The sequence below is a fragment of the Diceros bicornis genome, chromosome 13, assembly GCF_020826845.1.
Source record: "Diceros bicornis minor isolate mBicDic1 chromosome 13, mDicBic1.mat.cur, whole genome shotgun sequence".
In the NCBI taxonomy this organism is placed as follows: domain Eukaryota; kingdom Metazoa; phylum Chordata; class Mammalia; order Perissodactyla; family Rhinocerotidae; genus Diceros; species Diceros bicornis.
The window spans coordinates 23,167,075-23,184,985 of record NC_080752.1 but is presented as its reverse complement, the minus strand read 5'-3'; the positions used below and the strand labels follow the sequence as shown (position 1 = coordinate 23,184,985).

Here is a 17,911-nt window from a genome sequence, read left to right as displayed (position 1 = left end):
GGCTCCTCTTGTCTTGCGAGGACCCCCAAGGGCCTGTGTGTGCATGTGTGTGTGCTCAGGGAGCGCCACTGCGCACAGCCTGCATTGAGACTAACAAACACGATGTTTGAAAAGGAAAAACAGCCCCAAAGAGAGCCACAGATAGAAGACCCCCGATGGAGACCCAGAAACGGGGTGGGGGGCAGAGACATGAGGGGGACGGCCAGAGAGACGGCAGAGGAGAGGTGAGGAGCTGCGTGAAAGAACAGGGCTGCCCTTGTCCATCCCCTGGCCACCCCTCCCCACCCAAGATGGCCTGCAGCCCAGCTGCCCCGAGCCCCAGCGCCCTCTGCCAGCCAGTGGGCAGCACCACGTGCAGTCAGGGGAGCCACCTGGGGAGGGAGGTCACACCACTCACAAACTGCAAAACAGCACGTGTGAGCCCAGCACTGTGTCCTCTGGGCTAACCGCCTGGCCGGGCACTGACCCAAGCATTCTCTAGGAAGTGGCACGGAGGGGCAGGGGTTTTGAACGCCTCTGTGGACAGGAGAAGGAGTGTGTAGGGCAGTGCTCTGGCCGGCTATCGGGAGACCCCAGTCCACGTCCTGGCTCTGCTCCGTCTATGTGACCGTGGGAATTCACTGCCCCCCTGGGCTCAGTCTGTAACTGAGGGAGGATCAGCAGTTCTGAGGGGCCTGGCCAACCTGGAGCCTCCAGCTGGGACCAGAGAGGAAGGTCTGGAGGGTAGCGAGGGGGCAGCGGGCACTAGGTGGGGGCCCAGCTGGGGCCAGGCCTCCTTGCACCAAAGGTCCTAGTCGATACCCGCTTTGGTGGCTGCTGTGTGAGGAGGGGACCCAAGAGCACTGGGCCCTGCCCAGTGGCGGGGAGGCAGCGGCCACTTTGCTGGACAACCTCTGGGGACAGGAAGCCATGAGATGTCGCCCCCCTAGCAGTGGAGCAGACAGATTGACACCCTCGGGAGCCTCCACGGGGCATCTTGGAGTCCAGCTTCTGACTTCCGTCCCACGTACGTCTCCAGGAGACGCTCCCCCATAACCCGCTGCAATGAACTGCCATTCGCAGCTGCAGCCCATTCGCGGGCAGGGCTTCACCGTGGGCCCACCAGCACCCGGGGGACATGGGGCACAGCAGAGGGGCCCCTGGCGTGTCCCCAATTCCGCTCCTCCGAGGCTACCTCAGAATGTCTGAGTTAGAAGGGCCCCCAGAGACCACCGGGTCCAACCTCTTTGCTTTTCAGATAGGGAAACTGAGGTAGAGGGATCTTGCCCAGGGTTCATAACCAGGCAGAGGCAGAGCCAAGACCTCCAGGGGGCCCGCTCCCACGGCCACACTGGCCCCTGTTGCCCTCTCGAGTGTGAGCACCGTGCCCACCCCAGCCCACGCACAGCATCTCTCAGTCTCCTCTCAGAAGTGCTGAGCGCCTGTTTAAAGAAGGAAAGGCGACTCCTCAGGTGATGAGATGGGACTGACAGCCCAGCCCCTGGGAGAGACACGTGGCCCAGCATCCAGCGTGCCTGGGAAGTTTTATTAATTATTCAACATCAAAGCCAATTTAGTGCACTTTTGTGCCTGGTTTAAGAGTTCTGTAAATGTTACCACTTCTGTTAAGAAATTAAGCCGCTCTGGAGGTCCTCACGGGCGGCCAGACCCAGTCCCACCACCCTCGACACGCACTCAACACACCAGTACAGCCTGAGCAACCTCCTGCCTCGGGAAGCAGCTGGAGAGGGAGAGGCAGGTGGCACACGGGGCCAGGCAGGAGACATCCTTCTGTGTCGGCCATACAAAGATCCCCTGCTCCCCAGGCCCAGATCCCCACGTGGAGTCACCCCCAGTGATGCGCTCAGTCCTGGGGTTGAGGTCACAGAGCAGCACTTGGCCTGGCTGGGGAGGACGACCACAGGGAGCCAGCCTGACCACAGACCGCCCCAGAGTGACCACAGCAGCTTTGGCCTGACCACAGCTGCCCCAAAGTGACCACAGCTGCCCCAAAGTAACCACGGCTGCCCTGGCCTGACCACGGGCCCCCCTAGCCGGACCAAAGTTGCCTGGAGTGACCACAGCCTGTGGGGGCGAGAGGAAGTGCAGGGCAGCAGTGAGGTGCTACCACGAACAGCGTGGCCAGTGCAGGCCGAGTTCCAGATGGCCCCGAGAATGTGGGACCTAAGGAAGCCCCAGAACCAGGCAGAAGCACAGAGTGCTGGGCGCACGGCCAAGGGAACCACAAACGAGGAGGCCTAGGTGGGAGGGACTGCCTCTCCAGGCCTGGTGTTCCCACCTGCCCCAGACTGCCCCCAGCACCCTGGACCAGCCCCCAACAAGGGCATGAACCTGCCTCCTGGTCCCCCCAAGCCCAGCGGAACCAACAGATGGCTCCGAAAGAAACATCAGTAAATTTCCAGGCAGAAGGGAGTCAACAGAGATGACACAACAGCAGGAATGGTTGGATTTGGGGTCTGTGGAGTCAGGGGGCAGCAGGGGAGGTGGAGTCCCACTGGCCGGGGTGGTCATCGTCCCCGCAGCATCCCCCAGGGTTGCTGGGGCAGGAGGGGAGCTGAGGCCCCGATGGTGGTGACCAGCTCCAATCCCAAAACAAAGTGGGATCCGGCCAGAGCCCTGGGACCGCAGATGGGCCCGTGGGAAGAGACGGAGACGGGGGTGATTTGGGCAACGATGAGGTGGCTGGCCAGTGGAAGCCACAGACAGCGGGAGGGATGAGGAGCTTCTAAAGGCTCTGCCTGAATGGTCGTAGCCATACCCACATGTCCAGGCCCCCAGGTGCCCAGGGACCGGGTCCCCACACAGACAGACCGCACTCACCCCCGCCAGTGGAACCCGCAACCACAGCACTCGTCCACTTGCCTCTCTCCCCACTCCCCCGGGACAGCCCTCCAGCCCCTGCTCTGGGTGCCACGGGGAGGGTCCTGGCCGAGGTCTCAGGTTAGGGCCCTGCCCGGAGCTGCAGCGGCCTCATTGGATACAGCCCGCGGGAGAAGGCACTGCCCTGGCTGCCCGGCCCTGCCTCCCTGCACTAGCCTGACCTAGATTCCGCGCCCGCGTGCAGGCAGCCAGGCAGAGCCATGGCCAGCCTGGCACCAAGACAGGCAGGCCAGATTCCAGGGCAAACACAGCCGCACAGCCACCAGCCCAGCCACCTAGGGACACCCTCCCCTCAACGCCCCTGACGAGGTCTGTCCGGAGCTGCCTATGACCTGGCCCCAGCCCTTCCCACAGCCTCAGCCCCACAGCAGGCCAGGCCAGCCCCCCAGGACTGGGGTGTCCCCTTGAGCCTCACTGGCCTGTGCGCTGGGCCACATGCCCAAGCCGCCAGTCTTTGCACCCCTGTGCCACCCTGGGCATGGGGATGGGAAGCCACTTGGCCACTGGCATCCATTAAAAATACAAAAATCCTTGAAATTAGAAGTATATGCACACAAACCAGCCCCTGCCTTGGGCTCCCAGGCTTGCAGGGCTCCCAGGCCTGCACCATCCTGGGACAGAGGGGGCCATTCATTCTGCCTGCAGGCGGCACCAGCCCCTACCTGGGTGTGCCCCGTCATCCTTCCTTGCCCCTCTCCCTCCAGCCTGTTCCGCACCCCCGAGCTGTCAGTCAATGTTTATTAAGCACTGCTGTGTGTTAGGAGCTGCCCTTGGGGCTGGGGAGGGAGTGATGAGCAAACCGGAAGCAGCCCCATCCTCAGTGAGCCTCTGGCTGGGGAAAGTCAGAGCAGCCGTGGTCCCAGCTCCTTGGAGGAGCCCTGGGCGGGGGTGGGCAGAGGAGGGGCCCCCGGAGCATCACAGCCTTTGAAAAGCCCAGGAAAGATGAGGTCACTTCCCCGGAGAGCAGGGGCCACTGGGGCCATGGGGGCCTCTGACTGGGTGCAGAGCCCTTCCTCTGGCTGGCCCCAGAGCAGGAGGTGAGGGGCTGAGGGCATGAAGGGGCCAGGGCAGGGCCGGAGCGTGCAGCCGGGGCACCCTCACTGTGGGCGGAAGAGTTCTTGGCCCCGGGCCCAGTTCAGGCCCCACACTCAGAGCACCAAGGAGCCGGAGGAGAGCGAGCGGCAGGGGGCTGCCCACGGACCCCTCCCTGGCCGTCAGCACCCAGCCCCTCACCGTGCCAAGGATGGACAGCCTGTCACAGGGTTCCAGCCTGAAACCATCCTCCAAATGCTGCCCAGTCGGTTCTTCCACGAGGATGGGATTCTGTATATAAACGATTCCTCAGTTCACTCCATCACACATTCAGATGACCGCTTACTCAGTGGTCATTGGTAGAGTGGAAACCGTTTAAAAATCCATGTGTCTCCAACAACAAAACTGAAGGAACAAGTCAGAGAGGTTACGATTAGTGTAGAACTTGTCGTGAGGGGGAAGGCAAGGCCGCCCTGGGAGAGGCGGCGGAGGGCACGGCTCGTGGTTGAGCCCCAGCGGGGCTCCTGGTGCATGGAGAGAGAAAAGTCCCCAAAGCCCGTGCCGAGCTCCCCCCCAGATGGGGACCAGGCCCCCGCGCCTGGGAGGGGGCTTCAGGGCCCACTCCACAAAGAGCGGCCGGTCGCTGCAAGGCAGTGGTTCAGCAAGCAGCCTAGACCACCCCGGGCGTCGCGTAATCCTGCCAAATAACCGAGTGTTGCCCCGGCCGCCACGAGAGGCAGCCCCGGCGTGAGGAGCCGGCCGACACCTATTACCGCGCATTGCCACAGCCCAGATTTAATCACTGTTTGCGCCAGAGGAACGAGGGTTGTGTAAGTGCAGACATCGAAAGCCAGTGAGACTCTGGGAACACACGAGGCTGACGAGGGGAATTAAGCCGGCCTCAAGACCATCCGCGTGGAGAGGGCTCTATGCTGGGGGGTGTACCTGCATGGCGAGTGGGGCTGGGGTGGGGCCTCCCTGGGGGCAGAGCTGTGCCACTCACTGCTAACTCCGGTGCCCAGAGCCCTCCTGGCACACAGCCTGCTCTTGCTAAGTGTTTTCAGGTGGCAGGGAGGGCCAGGTTAGGAGGCAGGGGCATTGCCTTGGTGACACCCCCACCCAAGCCACCTTCACTGGGAGATTCAGCTGCTGACCCGCCAAGAGAAGCCAGAGGGTGCTGCCTTCCAAAAACACAGTGTCTGCCCAGGAGGCCTCGGCCAGTGCCTGACTCAGAGTGACTGTCCCTCCACCTACCAGACATTGGAGTCAGAGCCGGGTTCTAAGCCTGACCCTGCTCCTTCCAAGACTTGGGCAATGCCCTGAGCAACTAGCAGGTAGGAGGCAGCGTCTCAGAGAGGCCGAGGGTGTGAATACACAGCTCAGGGAGGCCGGGGGTGTGAATACACAGCTCAGGGAGGCCACGGGTGTGAATACACAGCTCAGGGAGGCCACGGGTGTGAATACACAGCTCAGGGAGGCCACGGGTGTGAATGCACAGCTCAGGGAGGCTGGGGGTGAACACACAGGTCAGGAGGCCAGCAGTGTGAACATGAGCTCAGGGCCACGGCACCTGGAAGACACATTTTCCTTTGAGACCCGAGAGAGACCCTGAGATCCTACTCCACCAGGGGGCTCACCCTCCAGATGGCCGAGATCTTCAAAGCCTAGCAGGAGGTGGGAGGGAGTCCCCTCCAGCTGTCCCAATTCAGTGCACGGCAGGGTGGGCTCAACATCCAAGCAGCTGCCCCAGGCAGTGGGCACTGCCCTCGAGGCAGTCAGTCCTGGGCTTCTTGTCTCAGCTTCCCTGAGGTCCCCAACCCCACCAGTCATCTTTCCTCTGCTTCTGGGCTTCCGAGGACGAAGGACCTGGGGTGGCAACAGGTCATGCTCCCTGCCACGTGGTGATTGTCACGTGTGTCCCCCTGACACACTCTCACCCACAGCCTGGGGCGAGTCAAGCCGAGGACAGACGCAGTACGGGGAGCCTGGGGCACCATGCCCTTGGCCTGCCCCTCTTGCTCCCTCCTCCCAGCCCCCCCCCCGTGGATAGCGTGGGCCCCAGCAGCCATCAAGTGCTGCACTTGCAAATGTTTATTTTTAATTTAGGGCAAAAAAAGAAAAGAAAAGAAGGAAGAGGGATGGCCTATTGGGGGTGAGTCACTGGGGATATTCAAGCAAAGGGCAGAGGGAGCAGCCCCCAGCACCCCCCAGGGCAGGACCGGAACCGCCCACCCTGCCTTGACAGGGTGAGCGCCTGCAGCCTCCGGGAACGTTGCTCCCCTCCGGCCTGTGCTCCCAGGAGAGCCATCTCTCTTGGGGAGTCCTTGCTGACCTCCTGAAGTTCCTCCGTGCCCCTCAAGGGCAGGAGGCCCTCCAGCGGGCTCAGGCTCTGCCACACCCCTGGGAGGAAGGGCCACCCCCATCTCAGCAGATCTCGGTTCCCCGGGGAAAATCTGAGCCGCCCATTCACTCGGGGTGACTGTGACCAGGAGAGTCAGGCACCCCAGAGAGAAGCCATTGGCGGCTAGAAACTGAGGCAGAGGGGACAGTGACCCTGTATCACGGCCCACCAGGCCCCTGAGGGGCAGAGGTCTCCCAAACCCCTGCTCCTTCGCAGTCCCCAACCCATGGCCGGACAGGCCCCCAACCCCAGAGAGGGCAGGGGTGGGCAGGAGTCCCGGCGAGTCGGGGCAGGCCGGCCCAGAACAGCCACTTGGGGCCAGATCTCATTCCTGTCCCCCGACGATGGAGCCACCGGCCGGTCAGTCTAGGCTGGCTCCCCGAGAGCAGCACCCCAGGTCTCCGCCCACCCTGAGAGAGCCCTGGGTGCCCCAAACCCCAGGCCACCCTGGATAAGGGCTGGCCAGCATGAAGACCAACAGGGCAAGACAGAAAGCCACTGCAGCCACACATGGGTGCCTGAGGACCAGAGAGGCCAGACCCCGGGGTTCTGCAGAGGGCTCCCTGCTCCTTAGGAAGGGGCCAGGGGGCCGGGGGCCCAGGCTGGACAAAGAGGACCTGAAGCAAAGGCCCAGGGAAGGTGTGGCCCGCCCTTGTGGTGCCCCAGTCACGGGAGCGAATCTCGGCGTCCCTTCCCGCCGGGGAGCTCTGCTCGCGTCGAGACCGGCCCTCAGCCAACCCAGTGCAGGCTTCTCCCCCAGGCCCTGGAATGGCGCGAGAAGGCGGTCCTACTCGGCCGACGGCTGGTCCCCTGAGGATGCGGTGGACTTCAGGGCTGGGGGTCCTGCTGGAAGAGCAGCCCCCCTCACTCCTCCCACTAAGACTCCCGGACAAACCAAGGTCAGAGGAAGGCCCAGCTCCCCAGTTTCAGGAGGGGAAACTGAGGCCAGGGCTGGGCGAGCCTCGTGAGGTGGTACAAGTCCCCAGCACGGCCCAGCACCCTCCCATCTTCTCTCCTGCCCTGCAGGCACCAGGGAGCCCTCAAGAATGCAGTCTGGGCACCGCCAGAGGCCCTCTGCTCAGGGCTGCCCTGGTCCAACCTGGCCTGGGGGTTTCAAGGAGGTCCAGCCGCCCCAGAGACCTCATGCATCACCAGGAGCAGCACCCAGTAGTGGCAGCTGAGTCACTGCCCCGGGCTTTTTAAGGCACAGCTGGGTGCCAGGGGGCAATTTAAGTCTTTTTGACGAGACAGGAGAACAGGAGGTCAGAGCCGAGCACGGAGCTGCACACCAACCGACGTGACACCCGGGTCCTACAGGGGTGGGGGCTGCGCTGCAGGGGGACTCGCGTCGGACAGGAGTGGGGCGACCCAGACAGGGGATGCGCAATGGGTGTCCGCTCACTGGCCTGGCGCGGCTAGGGGTAGGCCTGCCTTGCTGCACGATTGGGGGGTGTCATGTCCTTGAGAAGGGCTGTGGCCCCTTGAGGGACTTCCTAGGAGGGAGAGCCCAGCAGCCCCACCCCAAGACTGTCCTCCTGTCCTGGGGGGAAGCGGGAGGAGGCACCAAGTGGAGACACACCAGGAGAAGGTATCCTGTGCTGTGTCTGACGTGAGATCTGGTTCTGGCAGCTGGGTGACCCCAACTGCAGCTAGAGAGGTGTGGGCGGGCTCCCCAATGTGCCACAGGGGCGCGCCTGACTCTCTCCGGGCCTCTGTTGGTCCCCTTCCATCCGTCTGTCTGCTCTCCTGAGAAAGTCTCCAGGAGCATGCACGGCCCAGAGCCTGTCCTTGCCTGGCTCCTCAGCTATCTGGCTCAAGCCAGCGGTCTCTGCGGAACAACATCCCCTGCAAGCGAGGCTGGGGGAGGACGCCCTGTGCAGGGCCGTCAGGACCCCATGGGTGGTGGGGCGGCAGGATGGGGCAGCCCGGGGAGACGCCCATCCTGCCTTGGGAGGGTGGCCACAGCCTTCCACGACTGCAGCCCCCCTGAGCACCCACCTCACTTGGCCCCGCATCCCAAACCGCCTCGCGGACCCTCCCAACTCAGCCTGACGAGACCCATGCGATGATGCTGTTTCCCTGCAGACGCAGAATATAATAATTCCCAATAATGCCAGGCCCAAAATAACCCCACAATGCGCCGCGTGCCGAGCTCCTGCCGGAGAATGTAACTGAGTCAAACACAGCTGCAAAGTCGCTTTAAAAATACACTAAACACACACACACAGACAAACACAAAACCTGCCCATGGGGATGACTGCCTCTGCCCACGGCGCGGCTCTCAGGTATGGGGGTGAAGGTGGGGGAACGGGCGGGTAGGGGGACCCTGCCCTCCACCCCTGGGGGCTGACAGGAGGCCCCAGGTGGCAGTGCGGGGTGGAGGGGCGGACGGGGACCTGAAAGCACACTCTCCTGGCTGCAGGCCACTGCCCTTTGACTCCCGGCCCACATCTGTGGCAGAGTCCTCCGGGGCTCTGACACCCCCGGCCCTCCCCAGCCCTGCCCCTGAGACCACACAGAACAAGTGCTCCCCCAAGCACCCCAGCGGGTGGGCCTGAGTGAGCTCACCTGTGCAGGAAGATGGGGCTGCCTAGGCCCACCTGCCCCCCGACCCAGCCCCCTCTTGGGACCCTCAGCCCCTACCTGCTCTCCTGTGCTCCCTCCGCCAACCCTGTGAACCACCACGCCAGAGGAGACACAGGTGGGCCTACTGGGCGGCCGGTCCTCCAGCTCTGCTGAGGGAGTGGCGGGAGCCCGCATCTACCAGCTCCGTACCTCTCCTAGGCCAGGTGCACAACCGGCCAGGGCAGGTGGACGAGGTGCCTGCTGGGCCTCTGGCAGCTCCAGGCCCAGAGCAGCTGGTGCTGAGTTCCAGGTGCCCACTGGCCTTGGCTCCCATGCCCGAGGGTCCTGAGGACAGCGGCTCCCTGCTCCCCACAGCACGAGGCGGCGCCCATGAGAAACGTGGTCTAGCAGCTCTTCTTCAGAGGCGGGCCTCCTGCCCACTGACAGCCCAGCAGGGCCAGACACTGCACAGGCCCACCCAGACCCCGTGAACGGCTGGAGAAGCCCACTGGTGCCCACATCCTCCCCCTCCCCAAACTCAGGGGCCTCATCCAAGAGGGGAGCTCGAAGAGCCCTACACCCCAGGGTCCCAGGCAAGAAGGCTGAGGTCAGCCATCAGGCCACCCTTTCCCAGTAAAGGGGCCGGGCCCATGCAGGGCATTGCTGGTCCAGCCCCTGCAGAATGGGAGGTCCGTGGCCCTAGATACCCAGATTCTCCATGGAATGACATCGGTGCTCAGCAGACCCCTCCACTGCAGCCCACCCCCCAGAGGGCAGCCACGCCACGCCACATCATGCCAGGCCACACCATGCCAGGCTGAATGGGGCGCTGGAGGGAGGGCCAGACGGTGAGGGCGACGAGGACAGACCACGGGGAAGGCGTATTTGGATGCTCCACTCAGGGCCTCAGGACGCAGTTCTGCCCAGAGGCTGGCTTTGTTCTCGGGAAGCAGACCCCCGCCCACCCTCTCTCACCCCCAAGCCCACCAAGACAAACAGAGGCCAGTGCCCTGCCTCTCCCTGCCGGCTGGGTGGGTGGGTGGCCACCTGCTGCTCTGGAATTTCGCTGTGGCCAATGCCGCTGCAGCCTGAGAAGTGGGCCACAGCCTGGCCTGGAAACTGCGTTGCTCAGAAACTGGCTCCCGTGGTCACGGGATCTGCCTCTGCAGCAGGCAGCCTGCAGAGAGCCTGGTGCAACGGAGGGAGGCTTGGCCCCAGTCTGGGGCTGCCCAGAGCCCCCTCCTCAGGGAGCACCCACCTGCCCAGACTTGGGGAGGGGCTCCCCAACCATCCCCTCCAGACAGCCCTGGAGGGAGCAGGCCTGGGCAGCCCAGATGCCCTGCCCACCCCTGGTGAGGCTCAGCCATGGTGCTGGCTGGGGGGGTCTCAGAGCCTCGGGCTCTCAGGGGCTTCCCCACTCCGGGGCTGGGGGCCTCTCTCACTGCCCCTGCCCCATTTGAGAAACACAGGAAGGGCTTTTCCAGCAGCCCTGCTCCGATGTTGGCCACAATCCTGGGGACACCAGGAGCCATAGCAGCCCACTCTGGTTGGGGGGACACAGAGGACACACGTGCAGGCAGGGCCCATGCTGGGGTCTGCCGGAGTGGGGAGAGGGCACCCCGGGGGCTGTCAGGGGCTCCACACTGCCCCCGGCCACGAGGACCCTGGAAAGGGGCAGTGAGACGTGGACGCCTGGGCATGGCCGTCCTCTGCAGGGGTACTGAGCTCAGGCCACAGGGTGTGGACAGAGGCAGGGGCAAGGGTGGAAGGTCTTGCCTCTGCCAGGAGGGGTGGCACACACCATAGTCAGCGTGCCCAGGCTCCAATGACCCCTTCCATGAGGGAAAGTGGGACCAGCACCCAGTGAGCACCTACTGTGTGCCCTGTTTAACCAGATAGCCGAGAGTCTCGCCTGCTCCGCTGCCTGCCAGCCCCAGGACCCTCTGCAGGTCACAGCCTCCCCAGCCTCAATGTCCTCGTCTTTAAAATGGGGCAATAACAGGACCAATACTGGAACTAACATGCCTAAGGGGGTCTCCCAAGACACAGGCTGACAGGCCAGGCCGCCAGGAAGGGAAGCTTGCACCTGCCTCTGGGTGGGGAGCCCTGGCCAAGCCCCTCCCCATCCCCACTGCCCAGGAATTATTTAGGCTTCTCTGCAGGCCCACCTGCTGCTCTCCTGGGTGGCTTGGGGCGGATGAGTAGCCTGCGAGGAAGCTCTCCCAGCCCTCTGGAGAGGACCGTGGACCAGGTCCCGGCTCACAGTGGCAGCGCCCGGAGACCAGAAAGCCGGCGGGGGAGGACAGAGCAGGCAGGGAGCAGCAGCAAGGGCTCCTGGGCCCCACCACGGCAGACAGCCCCCTCCCCGGGGGCTCGCTCTCGGCCAGCAGCTGCCGAGATGAAATACTTCCCACTCCCACAGGGCTGCTCTGCTGCGGGCGAGGCGGGGCGGAGGGGGCAGATGCGGGACCCAGGCTCGGGCATTTCCTCAGGAACCTCCAGTTTGCTCCCTGACAGTCCTCATCCAGGGTCCAGCACCCAGGCCCAGCTGTCCCCTGGCCTCGTCTCTCCTTCTGTAAGCCTGAGTGGACACAGAGCCAGCCATGGCTCCCACAGAGCGAGACAGAGTGACCCCAGCCTCCACAGGGTCCCTGACGGCACTCCCTCCCGCCAGGGGAGCCTCAAGGCAGGAAGAACGGTGGCCGCCCTTCACCTGCACTGCCAGAGGGGCCGTCGGCAAGGTGCCCAGAGGCCCCCATACGCCCGCAGCAGAACACAATCCCCACTTGACAGGTTTGGCATTTCTGAAGGATGACAAAGATCCTGGGGCTCGAAACGTGGTTTTTGTGTGAACAGACACTTCCTCACAGTGTGCGGATAACAGCACCTCCCCACAGCCCAGGCCTGAATCATCGCCTCCCTGCCAGCCTCCCAGAGGGCAGGGGGCCCAGAGGACGCTCAGCTCAGGGCCGGCGGGACGCAGGAGGCCGAGGCCTACAGGCCCCTCCCCTGCGACTTGGGCCGTCTCCCCAGCAGGCGTCCCTTCCACAGTTACCAGGGGCTCGCTCTTGGCTGCCAAGTGCAACCAACCCTTTCAGGGCAGGGCAGTGTCAGGGCCATCCTCTGCACCGGGTGAGGGTCCCCAGCCCACCCGCATAACAGACCCACCCGAGTGTGGGGGCCAAGGCTCTGTGGGTTAGCCACGGCCAGTTCCTTGGGCTGGAGGAGAGGCCCAGGGCAGGAGGGATGCTGGCCTCCCAGGAGGTGGGGTCTGGGGAAGGAGTTAACTGGGCTTCCCAAGGGCCAGCCCGCCCCCGAGACCCACCTCCACTAGCCACGTCCTCAGTGACATTTCTGCCCTGTCACTGCAGGTGGCATCCCTCAGGGACGCTATCCAAAGTGATTGTAGGGGCTGGGGAGGCACCACTGAGCACACTCAGCTCTGGGCTCCAGATCCCACGGTTAGGACCCAGGGCCCACCCCCTGCCCTCGATTCAGAGCGGGTGGGACCTGGGGAGTCGGGAGGCGCCTTGGCCCCTTGGCGACATGGGGCCAAGAGGAGGCCTCCCTCCTGTAACACTGGACCCATCTGCTGCCCCTACCCACGACCTGTTCTAAATTGCACCCTGAATCCGCTTCCAGGAGGCCAAGCAATGGGCTGCAAGGGTCCACCTCCAGGGAGCCCATGTCCCCTCACAGCAAGCAAGGACACTCCAGCTTCGGTGGAGCAATCACCACCCTCTGGCATGTTCCCCACCTTCTTTCTGAGTTAACTCATTCACACCACAACCACCATCACCCCCTTTGCACAGATGAGGACACAGAGGCTCAGAGAGACCAGCATCTGGCCCAGGAGCCCACAGCCCAGGAGGGGGCAGGGCTGGGACTTGAACCCAGGGGGCAGCTCCGGCCCCACTTTGGCCTCTATCAGCTGCCAGGGATCCCCAGGGGAAGCTGAGCACACAGTGGGTCGGGGAGCACAGCTGGGCTGCGGGTGGGAGGCACGGGGCAGGGCCAGGCTGGAGAAGTAGCTCCTTTTATGTTTTCTGAAGGCCGAGGGTGGCATCCCGGAAGGCCGCATCTTCTCGGTGCTGCTCAGGGAGGCAACAGAGGCTCCTGAGAGCCTCTGGAAAAGTGGAGCATTTCATGATGAGTCAACAAGGCGCCCAGGACCCCTTTGAGCACCCCCCTGTGCTACAAGGGCCACCAACGAAGGAAGGGAGCCATCCAGCCCTTGAAATGTCCCACGAGGAACTGAAGGCCTTTGATCAGTATTTTGCGAATGCAGAACCAGGCCCCTGACGGGAGGGGCTCCTGAGATCCGATATCCACTGCCTGAGAGCTCAGCCACAGGAAGGGGACCACCACCTCCGCCCCGGCCAGCCTAAGCCTGACAAGCCTCAGGGGGCAGGCCCGGCTGGGCAGGTACCGTGGGCTCCCCGACTTCTCTCAGGAGGCCTTGGTGGAGGCAGAGCTCCGCTGAGGTTCCGGGTGAGAAGCGGCCTTGCCCACCCAGGTCCCAAGGAGTATCAGGGTCCTGGGGCTGAGCCCAGGGAAACTGAGGCCTGACATGCCAGGGACTGCCTAGGGCCAGTGTCAGCTTCTCGGTTATGCATGAAAGCCACCTGCAGCCACTGCTCAGCCCTGGGCATTCTGAAGCAGGAGAAGCATGGGGAGCATGGGGGGCAGGCCAGGAGGGCAGGTCAGGAAGCTCAGGGTGGGGGAGGGGTGGGCAGCAGGGGTTACCAAAGGCGGCAGGGTCAGAGCTCTACACACCCTCTCAGCTACTGCCCACAACTCACTACTAGGAGCCCATTTCACAGGTGAAGACATTGAGGCCGAGTCCCTTGCCCAAGGCCACACAGGGGCTGGTGGCAGAATTGGGAGCCTGCTCAAGTCTGCCCCACTCCGGGGCGGTGTCCTCCAAGCCCTGGCCCGTCCCGGGCAAGGCCTGGGCTTCACCTCCCAGGCAGAGCCGGCCTAGAGCAGAGGTCCCCAGGAACAGCGGGGCCACATGTGGGCCTGGTCTCCACTCTGAGCACCACAGAGTCTCAGGATGGAAAAATGGGAGCCCCAATACACCAGCCAGCTCACCCACTTCCCCGGGCGGCCCAGGAGTGAGCATGTGTGCACGTGTATGCACGAATGCCAGGGTACACACACCTCTCCGTGGGTCCTCAGGGGGAAGGCGGCGATGGAGCGGGTGCTGATCCTGTGGAATGCAGGTGAATTGAGCGCTTCAGGGCCTTTCCCACACACATTCTGGGCTGTGAGTGGTTGGCCCTCCCCAGACCTCCCCAGACCAGCTTGTTTGCAGTGGAGCCCGACCCTCCCGGAGCCTCCAACCCACAGAGGTCTGCTGCGTAGCAGGGGCTGAGAAAACAGGTATGAGGAGTCTGCTCCGATCTGTGGGGGTGGAGACCCTGGAATCAATGCCCCAGAGGCTGCTGGGAGCACAGAAGGGGTGGAAAGAAGGCAGGAAGAAGAGTCGTGAGGGACAGAACTGGGGCGGGTGGGCACCCCCACCCAGGCCACTGTGCCCCGGAGGAGGACACACACACACACACACACACACACACACACACACACACACACATACACACACAGGGGCTGGAGGCCGAAGGAGCCCCAAGCCAGACTCAGCCCCAGGGAGTGAGTGCAGCAGCCCCTGCTGGCCTGGGGCCGCTCTCCGCGGCCCGGGCTGGCCAGCTCTTCGCTGGGCTGGGCGGCCAGGCAGCCTCCTTTGTCCTTTGTGCTGGGCGGGCGGAAGGGACAAAAGCTGCACTCCCGGCTGGCTGGCTGCTGCCGCTGGAGACATCTCCCAGGAGCCCTTCCTCCCCGTGCCGTGCATGCAGGCCTGTTACACAACAGACCTAAGAATAATCCGGAGGGCGGGCAGTGCAGGGGAGATGGAGCCGTCCTGCCTCCCGGGACCCCTCAAGCTAGGGGGGTGAGGGGGCCATTGGCACACAGATGCTGCTTCTGCCCAGGGCCTGGATCCATCCAGAGGTCCCAGGGGCACCCAGAGTTGCACCCACCTCCAGAACCTGGGAGACCCCAGTAGGCCCAAGACAATCTGTGCCCAGTGGCTCTTGGGGTCAAAAGTCCTGGCTAGGCCTGCGATGGCCCAAAAGCAGGCAGCCGCAGGGAAGCTGGCTTTTCAGTGGGCATGAGGCCTGAGTCCCTGGACCCCGGCAGCAGGGCCCCCAGCACACAGGGCCTGGGGGCTGCAGTGGACATGGGCATGGGATGGGGGAGGGGAAGGCTGGCCCTGCAGTGACAGGAGTGCCTGCTGGCAGCCCACCCCCTGGCCTGTCCCCCACTGGAGCAGGTGGCAGGCAGCCTGTCGGTCTCTGGGCCAACATTCCCACCCTTCTGCGAGCAGGCGGCAGGGCGGGTGCGGCGGTTACCAGCTAATGAAGTAGTCCTATTAGGTGCAGAGTAACAGAATCTATACAAATTGGCCCATAGCTCTTCATCTATTGTAGACATTAAAAATTAAAATCCAATTACAACTCGTATTGTAAAACCTGGCTGCTGCCACTTATGGCAACCCGCGGGTGGGGCGGGGGATTATGTAACCTGAACTCGCAGCTGCGGGGAGCGAGGGCCTCGGGGAACCGGGGCCACCTGCCCCCCATGGCTCCCCTGAAGGGTCTGCAGGGGGTCTCTCCCACCCACAAGCCCCTCTGGCACCTAAGGGACCCCACGGACCTGTCTCAAGCACCAGACGAGGGAAGTCCCTGCCCGGTCACCCACAGGAGGGGCCACTGCAGCCTGCTGGATATCCTCCCAGTGCCCCCCGCTGTCCCCAACAGCAACTGCTTCAGCTCTGCCGGTGGCTGGTGATAGACATGCCCCCTGGAGACCCCACCCAGCCTTGTGCTCGCTGCTCACCCTGGATGGCCAGGGTTCAAGATGTCAAGGCCGCCAGACCCATCCTCCAGGCAGCCCCGGGCACAGCACTTACTGCCCAGTGCACGCTCATGGAAGTCCCCCAACCCCACAAAGGGTTAGCTCTCTCCCCTCCCAGGGGCAGGACGACAGCCTCTGGCCAGGTGCAGGCCAGGACAGGGCCACCAAGTATTGAGCCTCGGGGAAGAGGGCTGTGGGGACCCTTCAAGCACGGCCAATGGCACACACTCCACCTGCCGAAGCCTGCCTCCTTTCTGGAACCCCCAGACCCTCCCTGCAGGGCCACGCAGAGGATGTGGCTGTGGGTTAAGTGCAAAGGGAGTATGAGCCGGTGGGGGCTGCTGGGGTCTTTAGAGCCAATTTCTTCCTTTATCCCAGGCAAGGGCCAGAGTCCTGGGGAAGACATGCAGGCCGGCTCCTGTCCCCACCAACTAGGAGAGATGATGACCTCTGACCTCTGACCTGTCCCCCCAGACCTAGTACCTGAACCCCGCCCCTATGGCTGCAGCTGTCTGATAGAGCCTGTGGGCTCAGAGGACTCTGGCAGGACACAGATGGGCTTCCTGTGACAGAAGCATGTGGGCACCTTGGCCCAATGCACCTCTCAGAGATCAGGGCATAAAGAGAGAGAGGACACAAACCAGGTACCTTTTCACGGGTGAGGGGTGGAGAAGGCCATGGGAGAAAGGCCAGCCTCGGTGGGGAGTCAGTGGTCACTCTGTCTGCCTCAAGGGTGAGCGGGCAGGGTGGGGGTGGAGGGGAGGGGAGGTGAGGGGAGGCCTCCTGTGTCCTTGGCATCTCCCCTCTGCCAGCTCCAGAAGGGCTCCATCCCCTAAAGGATGCCCCATAGCTCTGCCTGCAGGCCCACAGCCCCAGGAAGCACTGCTTCCCCCCCCCCCCCCCCCCCCCCCCCCCCCCCCCGCCCCACCATCCTACAGACAGCCTGGGTGGGGCCATCCCAGAGCATGGGTGGGTTGCACCCCTCCTGCCAGGGCCCTCCGCACCCCAGCTGCTCATGCTGGGAGAGGATGGCTGGAGGCCAGAGCTGGCACCTGCAGCCCAGGTAGATGTGCTAAGTCCACCCGCTGTGGCATGTCCAGCCAGCACCTTGCAGCAGACCCACATGGCCGTGCCCCTGCTGTACCATCCACATGCAGCGACCAGACGGGGCACCCAGCCTGGGCTCAGCACAGGGACACAGCCCCAGGGCGACAGCCACCCTAAACCAGGGGAGGAAAGTTCGCAGGGGGGTGGCCCCTAGATCCCTCAGCCACACCTGCGGCCTCCAAGAGAACCCAGGACCCCTCACCTGCGCTCGCGATCCCACACCCACACCCCCTACCCCGCCCCCTCCAAGATCGGGGCCTCCCCTCTCCGGGCTGGACCTCAGAAGCAGCTTGGCCCACCGGGCGGCCGAGGCAGCCGGGGCGCGAGGGGAGCAGCGCGCGCCCCCTCCCCGCGCCGCCCCGACCGGCCGCCCAGGGCAGCGGCGCCCCCGCGCGTCCACCGTGCCCGGGGCGCAGCAACAGGAGCGGCGCGGCACCTACTGTGCTTCCGCGGGGCGGCTCCCGCGTCCATTGTCTCCGTGGTGGCGGCGGCAGCGGCGGCGGCGGCGGGGGGTGGGGGACGGGGGCGCCGGGCCGGGGGCGCCGTCAGCGGCCGGCCTCGGGCTCGGGTGCCATCGTCCCGCCGGCTCGGAGGGCTCGCGGCGGGCGGTGCGCGCGGCGGGCTCGGCGCGCTGACACTGCGCCCCGTGGAGGCGCCGCGCGTGGAGAGCGCTGTCACTCGTGCCTGCCGCACCACACCCCCTGCCCGCCCCGCGCCGGGAGGGGGCCGGGGGCGCGGGCTTGGCGGCGGGCGCAGAGCCGAGAGGCGCAGAGCTGGGGCCCAGAGCAGGGGCCAGAGAGGGGCGCACACTGGGGCCAGCCGGCCCGCCCCGCGCTTGCCGTGGCCAAAGTACTTTTCCCGCAAAGAAGCACCCGGCCTTCCCGCTCCCTCCACTTCCCCCTCCACGCCCTCCGCGCGGCCCCAGCCTGCGGACCGCGAAGGGGGCGGGGCCGAGAACCGCTTCTCCATTCCGAGGCTGGGCGTTTGCCCAGCAGGTGGCTGAGTGCAGCC

General features: G+C 64.5%; 1 protein-coding gene across 1 annotated transcript in view; it reads right to left on the bottom strand.

Moving 5' to 3' along the window:
* Window positions 1-17,733, bottom strand: part of PLCH2 (phospholipase C eta 2) — a 62,090-nt gene extending 44,357 nt beyond the window's left edge. Inside the window, exon 1 of the mRNA XM_058552693.1 lies at window positions 17,341-17,733. Coding sequence (XP_058408676.1) covers window positions 17,341-17,371 — 31 coding nt within the window. The 5' untranslated portion in view covers window positions 17,372-17,733. The remainder of the gene's footprint in view (window positions 1-17,340) is intronic.
* Between the last annotated feature and the right edge of the window lie 178 nt (window positions 17,734-17,911).